This window comes from Penaeus japonicus, unplaced genomic scaffold (assembly GCF_977035675.1).
Source record: "Penaeus japonicus unplaced genomic scaffold, GWHDUDI00000001_assembly GWHDUDI00000017, whole genome shotgun sequence".
NCBI lineage: Eukaryota > Metazoa > Arthropoda > Malacostraca > Decapoda > Penaeidae > Penaeus > Penaeus japonicus.
The window spans coordinates 3538728-3548727 of record NW_028234419.1 but is presented as its reverse complement, the minus strand read 5'-3'; the positions used below and the strand labels follow the sequence as shown (position 1 = coordinate 3548727).

Sequence of the window (10000 nt, the reverse complement as noted above, 5' to 3'; positions counted from 1 at the left end):
CTTGACAAAAACAATGAAAATTTTACGCTGTGTTTGTTTCTACTGCAGTAAACTCCTATTCAATGCAGTAAGTTTGTACTATTAGTTAGTTTAGATAGGATAATAAGGTGTGGAATTTTTTTCTAAGTTTGCTTTTGATTTTAAAGATTAAAGATTTCCTCAATTAGCTTGACTGTTATATGGTTATGTTTCAGTGACAAAAATATGAATCTGATATGTTATTTTCAGTGGTCTAACCTGTATTTCCTCCACAGCAATACCCCAAAATCAGAGAAATTGTGACCAAGTCTAAGGGCCAACCCCGCAAGCGTCTCCAGCACGTTTACAACCTGTGCAAAGGCAAGATGATTTGCGAGGGTGGAGATGAGATTGATGTGGGCAAGGATCCTGATGACCCCAACACTCTCAAGAAGGGGGCAGGCCATGGAGGTTGTGGTCGCTACCAGCCCAATATCAAGAGAATCGGCCTTGAACTAGTTGCTGAGTGGAAACATACCAACGAAGACACTCAGGAAAAGAAACAGACCCTGAGTGCAGAGCGGGTTTATGAGATTTTCAAACATATTTCAGGTTGGTTGGTCTTTACCTTTCCCAGTTATTTTTTAAGTCTGGTATTAGGTATCTGATATCTTTCAAGGCATAAAAATTGGCCTTTTCTCATTTATGTAGGAATTATAAGACAATTCAATATATGAAAACATTATTATTTTTTAATTTTTGCACATGAAGGTATTTAAAATAATTTCTCAGGTACTTCAATCACACATTATATTTCAAGTTATGTAATAAAAAACTTGTTCTTTCACTTAAGGATCAAAAGGATGTCACCAAAAACTCTCTCTTGGGCTTACACCACTCTTGTTACTTAGCAGTTTCTCCTCCTCTTGAGTTAACACCACTCTCCTTGTGGGTGAGCAGTCTTGCTCTCTGCATCGTCTTTGGGTTTCCAGCTTTTGTTTACTTGTTCTGCCTTTAACACATTTCTTCTCTATGTTTGCACTTTTTTAATTCTTATATTTAAGGTTTTATTTGGATTAGTTTAAGTTATTTCTTATGTGTTTAGTAACCTAGTTTGTCTGTGATTTCAGGAGACATTACCATTTGCAAACTCATAATAAAAAAGTGATAACTAATATATATAGTTTTTACTAATTACTAATGATGTAATATGTGATTTATCCATCAGTATATCCCAAAGTTCACATCATAACCCCTACCATTTTTATTTGATTTAACATTAACCCATCCCTGACGGGGGAATTCTAGCCTTGAATGTCCAAATGCCGGGGCGTTCGAATTATTAGGCCTAAATCAATTGAATGGCTGGCACAATACTGTGCCGCCCGGCCACTGGGCTTTTGAATGCGCGGTACACATGCTGTACCACCCGTCCAGAGAGGGTTAATTATGAATTACATGAAAGTGGGTGTGTAATATTTATTTCATTATTTAAATCTAGGAAGTTTTTTTTAACAGAATGTAAAGTATACATGTATTGAGAAATATACTGATTAGAAGTTTTTTTTCTTTCAAAAGAGCTTTTGTTTTGATAATCTACTAATTTGTTTTGACTAAATATTTGTGGGATATATATAGGACAGACTGCAGTTGTTAATATTTATTACAGGATAATTTATGGCAAATCTTTGATATGCATTCATGTCTTTGACCTTTAACCAAGTATGTTAGTTTCATATTACTGCATAAGAATGGGATGCTTTTTTAAGATAATTTTTATGTCTTTGGTTAACCCTTCCAATAAGGGGAACATCTTGATGTTCAGATGTGTTTTTTTTCTCTGTCCCCAGACTTATTGATGAAGTATGACTATCTATGATAAATTACCAAAGCGATTAATATTTGATATAATAGGTCATCATAACTGAAGGAATTAATAACTTGTAATTCCAACAAAATGAAAAATGCAGTGTAAAAGTGATTCAACCCCTTGAAAACACTAGTCGTGGAAGGGTTAAGTGGTAAAGACATGGACATGACAAAGGGTGCAAAAGATGTTCCATTATATTCATATGAGAACTTTTACAGATGAGGAATGCTACTTGCTGGGTATGGATCCCAAGTATGCTCGACCAGACTGGATGATCATGACTGTGTTGCCTGTGCCACCCCTGCCTGTGCGACCAGCTGTAGTGATGCACGGCTCTGCTCGTAACCAGGACGATTTAACACACAAACTGGCAGACATCATAAAGGCCAACAATGAGCTTATCCGCAATGAGCAGGCTGGTGCTGCGGCTCATATCATTGTTGAGAACCTGAAGATGCTGCAGTTCCATGTGGCAACGCTGACAGACAACGACATGCCTGGGCTACCAAGAGCTCTGCAGAAGTCGGGAAGGCCACTCAAAGCCATCAAAGCCAGGCTTAAGGGCAAGGAGGGAAGGATTCGAGGCAACCTCATGGGTAAGCGTGTAGACTTCTCTGCACGTACTGTCATCACAGCTGACCCCAATCTGCGTATTGATCAGGTTGGCGTACCTCGGTCGATTGCTCAGAATCTTACCTATCCTGAGATTGTCACACCATTCAACATGACCAAGTGAGTGATTTTGAGAGTTGTTGTATTCTGCTTATATTAATCTATATATTCTCATATATATTTATGTATAGTTAATATAGTAATGTATACAGGTATTGAAAGAGATGTAGAAATAAAGGTGGATTTTTCTCCATCAAATTTGTTTTGGTATATCTTTTTTGTACTTTCATTTTTTTATGAATATTTTTCCTCTTACCTACTTGATTAGTGAACAGGTAACATTTCATAAATTTATTACTGTTTTAGAATGACATTGATTAAAAAGAATAACCCTTTTAGAATGATGGAACTTGTGAAGAGAGGAAACAACCAGTATCCAGGTGCTAAATACATTGTCCGCGACAATGGAGCACGTATTGACTTGAGGTACCACCCGAAACCCTCTGATCTTCATCTGCAGTGTGGCTACAAGGTAGAACGGCACATCACAGACGGTGACTTGGTTATTTTCAACCGACAGCCAACTCTACATAAAATGTCCATGATGGGCCACAGAGTGAAGGTATGTGAACTGTGTGTATTATGCATTAGCTATAAATCCAATTTCTTGTGCATTTTATGTATTAAGTGAAGATTGAGATTTGAGAGATGCAAGTAATTTTGATTATCTTTGGAGTATATTTCTGTTGGTTTTACCCAAATGATATAGAGTTTATCCCTAAACAGGTGCTACCGTGGTCCACATTCCGAATGAACTTGTCTGTAACATCACCTTACAATGCTGATTTTGATGGGGATGAGATGAACCTGCACGTGCCTCAGAGCATGGAGACGAGAGCAGAGATTGAGAACCTCCATGTGACGCCTCGTATGATCATCACCCCACAGGCCAACAAGCCTGTCATGGGTATTGTGCAAGATACGCTCACAGCTGTCAGGAAGATGACCAAACGAGATGTTTTTCTGGAGAAGGTGATCATTAGTGTTATTTTTGGTAAAAGTCTAAAAAGTAGCATAAATTGGGATGGGGTAATGAAACTGCCTAGTTGAAAAATATTTAGCATTGGATAAATTTATGTTAGGATTAAAGATTTAGCTTTTTGTGTAGAAATAGATAAAATGGAAAAGAGGTGCTTAGTATTTGGCAGTAGTGACATCTATGGCATATCTATGGCAATTACCTAATGGATGCTATAACGGTTGCTAATTTTATTTAATAATTTCATCTTGAATGTTTGCATGTAGTAAGCATCCTTTAGGAAGAAAACCATGATTTACATTGGGGTCTATCATTAACCCAATGACAGCGGATGGCAAGATTTGTTGCCAAGGCAGAGTCGATTGTATACGCTAGACAATGTATACCCGCCATCCGACTGTATACATATTTTAGTAAAACTGTGACCAATGGGCTAAAGAAACATATGGGGTATACCAAAAATATGTTGCTAATAAGATGTTCAGTTGTTTTTTCCCCCAAAATTAATGTAATGTATTAATTATTAATCAATTCCTATTGAACAGTTCAACCATTGCTAATGAATGTCTTGTTTACAGTCTGAGATGATGAACTTGCTGATGTTCTTGCCCATTTGGGATGGCCGTATGCCCCAACCGGCAATCCTGAAGCCACGTCCACTGTGGACGGGCAAGCAGCTCTTCTCCCTCATCATTCCTGGCAACCTCAACCTGATCAAGACCCATTCAACTCATCCTGATGATGAGGACGATGGACCATACAAGTGGATTTCCCCAGGTGACACTAAAGTAAGTGCAGTTGTATGGTGAGATTAGGTCAATTTTTGCTTTCAATTCTAGATTGGGTCTTATTTACATAATCATTGTTATGTATTTTTAAGTAAACTTTGTATATATTATATAAAGACAGTCATAGTAGTCTTTGATAAAAGAAAATCTCCAAATGTATTTTTTGTCATTTCAGGTGTTGGTAGAGCATGGAGAGTTAGTAATGGGTATCTTATGTAAGAAGACCCTTGGAGCTTCCTCTGGTTCTATGTTGCACGTTGCCTGGATGGAATTGGGACATGAAATTGCTGGGAGATTCTACGGTAACATTCAGACAGTCATCAACAACTGGCTCCTTCTAGAGGGCATGAGCATTGGTATTGGAGACACCATTTCCGATCCTGCAACCTACCGAATTATCCAGGACACCATCCGCAAAGCCAAGGAGGATGTAATAGAGGTGATTCACAAAGCCCATAATGATGAACTTGAGCCAACTCCAGGTAATACATTGAGGCAGACTTTCGAGAACCAAGTAAACAGGATTCTGAACGATGCTCGAGACAAGACTGGAGGTTCGGCCAAGAAGTCATTGACAGAATACAACAATCTAAAGGCTATGGTAGTGTCGGGGTCAAAGGGATCCAACATTAATATTTCTCAGGTTATTGCTTGTGTAGGTCAGCAGAACGTTGAAGGTAAAAGAATTCCGTTCGGTTTCCGCAAAAGGACCTTGCCACATTTCATCAAGGATGATTACGGTCCTGAGTCCAGAGGTTTCGTGGAGAATTCATACCTTGCTGGTCTGACACCATCAGAGTTCTACTTTCACGCTATGGGTGGTCGAGAGGGTCTCATTGATACTGCTGTAAAGACTGCTGAGACAGGATACATTCAGCGACGTTTGATCAAGGCTATGGAGAGCGTGATGGTCAACTACGATGGAACAGTAAGGAACAGCGTGAGTCAGGTGATTCAGCTGAGGTATGGTGAAGACGGTCTGGCAGGTGAATACGTAGAGTTCCAGAAGATGCCTACAGTGAAACTTTCCAACAGACGATTTGAAGACAAATATAGATTTGATGTGACCAATGAAAGGTATTTGCGAAGATTGTTCAACGAGGAGGTTGTCCGTGAGTTGATTGGGTCCCCAGTTGCCATCAATGTCCTTGAAGAAGAGTGGCAAAAGCTACAAGAAGACAGGGTTGGTCTTCGGCAGGTGTTCCCCAAGGGAGATACAAAGGTGAGTATTTATTTATTCTTCACAAATGCATATACTGTATTTGATGTAAAGACATGCACACAGTATATCAGGTTCAAGTGTTTGAAGTAAAGCCTATCACTTGTAACTAATTTTGTCTCTTCCAACAGGTGGTGTTGCCATGCAATTTGGAAAGGATGATTTGGAATGTACAGAAGATTTTCCACATTAATAAGCGTACACCCACTGACCTGAATCCAGTGAGGGTAGTTGAAGGTGTGAGAGAGATGTTGGCCAAGTGTAACATTGTGACGGGTGAAGATCGTATCAGTCTGCAGGCCAACGAGAACGCTACCTTCCTCTTCCAGTGTTTAGTGCGTTCAACTTTGTGTACAAAGAAGGTTGCTGAAGAATATAAACTGACAGCTGAATCATTCAACTGGCTTGTTGGTGAAATCGAGACAAGGTTCCATCAAGCCATTGTAAGTATTTTATATTTTTCAACATAAATTTTCATTTTTGGTAGGTCATTACATTTGAAAAAAAGAGAAGTCTTATGAAATGTGAAAGTGATGGATTTCTAAAGGTTTTTCCTTTATTCCCAACCAGTCCAACCCCGGAGAGATGGTAGGAGCATTGGCTGCCCAGTCCCTTGGTGAGCCTGCCACTCAGATGACACTGAACACTTTCCATTTTGCTGGTGTGTCCTCCAAGAACGTAACCCTTGGTGTGCCCAGGCTGAAGGAAATCATCAACATTAGTAAGAAACCCAAGGCTCCATCCCTCACTGTGTTCTTGGTAGGAGCCTCTGCCCGAGATGCTGAGAAGGCCAAGAATGTCCTCTGTCGATTGGAACACACTACATTGCGTAAGGTATGTAATGTGTGTCATCTCTTTCAGTATGAGGTTAAAGGACTGATTATCAAAATAACAAAATGCACATTAGTATAAGGTCTAAGTTTTCAAACCACAGGTCTTTTATTAATTTTCCTCTCTCTTTAGGTCACATCCAACACTGCCATCTACTATGACCCAGACCCACAGAACACATGCATTACAGAGGATCAAGAATTCGTTAATGTTTATTATGAGATGCCTGATTTTGATGTCTCCAGAATTTCCCCCTGGCTGCTGCGTATTGAACTTGACCGCAAGAAAATGACAGGTACGTTTGCTTGCCACTAATTTCTTGCATGCTTGTTTTTAGAAGGAAAGGAGAGATGGGTATGGAGGAAGGAATAGCTCCTTTGCTTGCAGAAAAATGAGAGAGAACAACTAAAACAGATGTAATGAATAAAAAAAAAAAAAAAAGTAAAGACTTAATTCATTAAAGCGCTATAGTTTTAATATTATCTTACAGTTGATGTATTCATATTTCTCATGACAATGATTTTTGTTGCAGATAAGAAATTGACAATGGAACAGATCTCTCAAAAGATCAATTCAGGTTTTGGAGATGACTTGAATTGTATCTTCAATGACGACAACGCCGAGAAACTTGTGCTTCGTATCCGTATCATTGTTGGTGATGATAAATTAGCTGACGATGCTGAGGAACAGGTTAGTAATGTATATGATTTACGTTTTATATTTAAAGCTTTCCAACTCTTGCATACTGGATGCAATTGGTTATGAATTAAGAATTTAGGAGTGATTAAGAAATTGATTGTATTATTGACAAGTTCCCTTTTTCATGAACAGGTGGATAAAATGGAGGATGACACTTTCTTGAGATGTATTGAAGCCAACATGCTCAATGACTTGACACTCCAAGGTATTGAAGCCATCACCAAGGTGTACATGCATTTGCCTCAGACTGACGAGAAGAAACGTATTATTGTAAACGACCAAGGTGAGTTCAAGGCAATTGCAGAATGGCTGTTGGAAACTGACGGAACTGCACTCATGAAGGTACTGTCAGAACGAGATGTCGACCCGGTAAGAACATCGTCCAACGACATCTTGGAAGTGTTTGAGGTTCTTGGTATTGAGGCTGTGCGAAAATGTATCGAGAAGGAAATGAATGCTGTGCTCATGTTCTACGGTCTGTATGTGAACTACCGTCACCTTGCTTTGCTTTGCGATGTCATGACGAGCAAGGGCCATCTCATGGCTATCACCCGCCACGGCATCAACAGACAGGATACCGGAGCCCTGATGAAGTGCTCTTTTGAAGAGTCTGTTGACGTGTTGATGGAGGCTGCTTCTTGTGCCGAGGTTGACCCCGTTCGAGGCGTGTCCGAAAACATCATGTTGGGACAGCTGCCCAAGATTGGCTCTGGTTCCTTCGATCTCGTGCTGGACGACGACAAGTGCAAGATGGGAATGGAGATCCCAATGCCGGGAGCAGGCATGATGATGGGCGGTGGCATCTTCGGTGCTGCTTCACCATCGTCCGGCATGACCCCAGCCCAGACTCCATGGGCATCGGGAGCAACCCCATCCATGTCCCCCTACGGTGCCTGGACCCCTGGTGTGGGAAGTGGCATGACGCCTGGAGGACCAGCTTTCTCTCCTGCAGCAGCCAGCGAGACTACAGGCTTGTCTCCTGGGTATTCCCCGGCGTGGTCGCCCCAGCCTGGCAGCCCGGGATCCCCAGGCGGCATGAGCCCCTACTTCCCGAGCCCCGCCACGGCCCTCTCGCCCTCATACTCTCCATCGTCACCAGCGTATCAGCCCACGTCGCCGAGCATGACCCCGGCCTCTCCGGGCTACTCTCCGACATCCCCCACGTACAGTCCAACCAGCCCACAGTACTCGCCAACTTCACCGCAGTACTCCCCTACCAGCCCCTCCTATTCCCCAACCTCCCCCTCATACAGCCCCACATCTCCCTCTTACTCCCCAACCTCTCCCTCTTACTCCCCGACATCCCCTTCATATTCCCCTACATCACCCTCCTACTCGCCCACATCTCCCTCCTACTCCCCTACCTCGCCTTCCTATTCCCCAACGAGTCCCTCGTATTCCCCAACCTCTCCAAGCTACAGCCCAACTTCCCCATCCTATTCCCCGACCAGTCCCTCCTATTCACCCACGTCTCCCTCATACTCTCCTACTAGCCCCTCATACTCCCCAACTTCCCCGAGTTATGCTCCCAACTACTCCCCATCCTCTCCAGGATATTCCCCAACCTCCCCATCCTACTCACCTACCAGTCCTTCATACTCTCCCAGCTCACCCCAGTACTCCCCAGCATCCCCATCGTACTCGCCTTCCTCTCCCAAGTACTCCCCAACCAGCCCCAACTATTCCCCAACCAGCCCGACCTATTCGCCGGGTTCACCCTCCTATTCCCCCAGCTCTCCAAAGTATTCCCCGACAAGCCCCACGTATTCCCCCACCTCCCCATCCTACTCGCCCTCCTCCCCCAAATATTCCCCCACCTCGCCCAATTACTCGCCTTCCTCGCCCAAGTACTCCCCAACCTCGCCAACATACAGTCCCTCCAGTCCCCAATACAGTCCCTCGAGTCCCAAGTACTCGCCAACCTCCCCGACGTACAGTCCCTCCAGCCCCAAGTACAGTCCCACCAGTCCAACCTACAGTCCTACGACCCCCGGTTACAGCCCGACCTCCCCGCTCTATTCCCCTAGCTACGAAGAGGACGAGGAAGAACAGCGGAGAAAACAGAAGAAGAAATCCAAGCGCTAGGCACTGGCTGTTGAGCGTCGCGAAGGAACTGTCCAAATATATTCCTTTGTTTTAGTACTATCATTAAGAGCTGCTATGATTTTGTGTGCTTAAATAGTGACTATTATTTTACGTTTCGTTTTCTCAACAAGATCATGATATTTACCCCAAGGAAAGGGATTCATATCTACGAAACTTTCCAAGAGAAGAATTGTTTTCGTAACAAAATGTTTTGAAAGTTTTATGTGTTTTATTTTTGTAAATAATGGAAGTTGTGATCGGAGCCATTATGAATGTAACTTATCCATTAATTGTGATAATGTTTCTTATTTTATGTTTACTTGGTGTACTCAACATATATCCTTTTGCCTTTGCCTGCCATCTTGCAGTTAGCTTTTTGGTCGGATGTACCGAGATTTTTTAAAACGTGAAGCTATGTTTATAAAGGCTTTGTGTAACGCGGGAATTGTAACGGAATAAGCTCTATAACCACTGTATTTAGAGATTAAATTTCAACAGAAAATCCAAAATAGTGTCTCTTTATCCTTGGTAAATACATTTTTTTCTATGGGCGCTGACCAATAAAAGGGTGAGAAATGTTCATATGCCGTTACTGATTATAACAAAATTGCCTACCTGGTTCAACGATTCACAGGTTATGAATAACGAGAACAGCAGCAACAGGCGAGAAGTCGGGGTTTTGGAAAAGCTGCCACCGCTGAATATAACGTGGACATGAGCCGCTGCGTAAACTCAGAATATACATCGGCAAACTACTAGAATATATAATCACAGGTAGAAAAATCCCACTAATGAACATATGTCAATCCCATACCCCACGCAAGAATAGCATGAAACTCAAATAACAAAGAATTAGATCGGCTAAAATGTACAGTTGCTTAAGTAAATGCAAGCATTTT

The 10000-nt window shown here is 42.0% G+C and overlaps 1 protein-coding gene across 1 annotated transcript in view; it reads left to right on the top strand.

Annotated features, from left to right (window-relative positions):
- LOC122257443 (DNA-directed RNA polymerase II subunit RPB1) overlaps positions 1 to 9610 on the top strand; it is an 18150-nt gene extending 8540 nt beyond the window's left edge. Inside the window, exons 3-14 of the mRNA XM_043022728.2 lie at positions 1 to 67; positions 255 to 570; positions 2047 to 2560; positions 2840 to 3062; positions 3227 to 3472; positions 4058 to 4267; positions 4443 to 5489; positions 5618 to 5929; positions 6057 to 6320; positions 6450 to 6612; positions 6850 to 7007; positions 7149 to 9610. The exon at positions 1 to 67 is cut by the window's left edge and continues 203 nt beyond it. Coding sequence (XP_042878662.1) covers positions 1 to 67; positions 255 to 570; positions 2047 to 2560; positions 2840 to 3062; positions 3227 to 3472; positions 4058 to 4267; positions 4443 to 5489; positions 5618 to 5929; positions 6057 to 6320; positions 6450 to 6612; positions 6850 to 7007; positions 7149 to 9101 — 5473 coding nt within the window. The 3' untranslated portion in view covers positions 9102 to 9610. The remainder of the gene's footprint in view (positions 68 to 254; positions 571 to 2046; positions 2561 to 2839; positions 3063 to 3226; positions 3473 to 4057; positions 4268 to 4442; positions 5490 to 5617; positions 5930 to 6056; positions 6321 to 6449; positions 6613 to 6849; positions 7008 to 7148) is intronic.
- Positions 9611 to 10000: the final 390 nt, after the last annotated feature.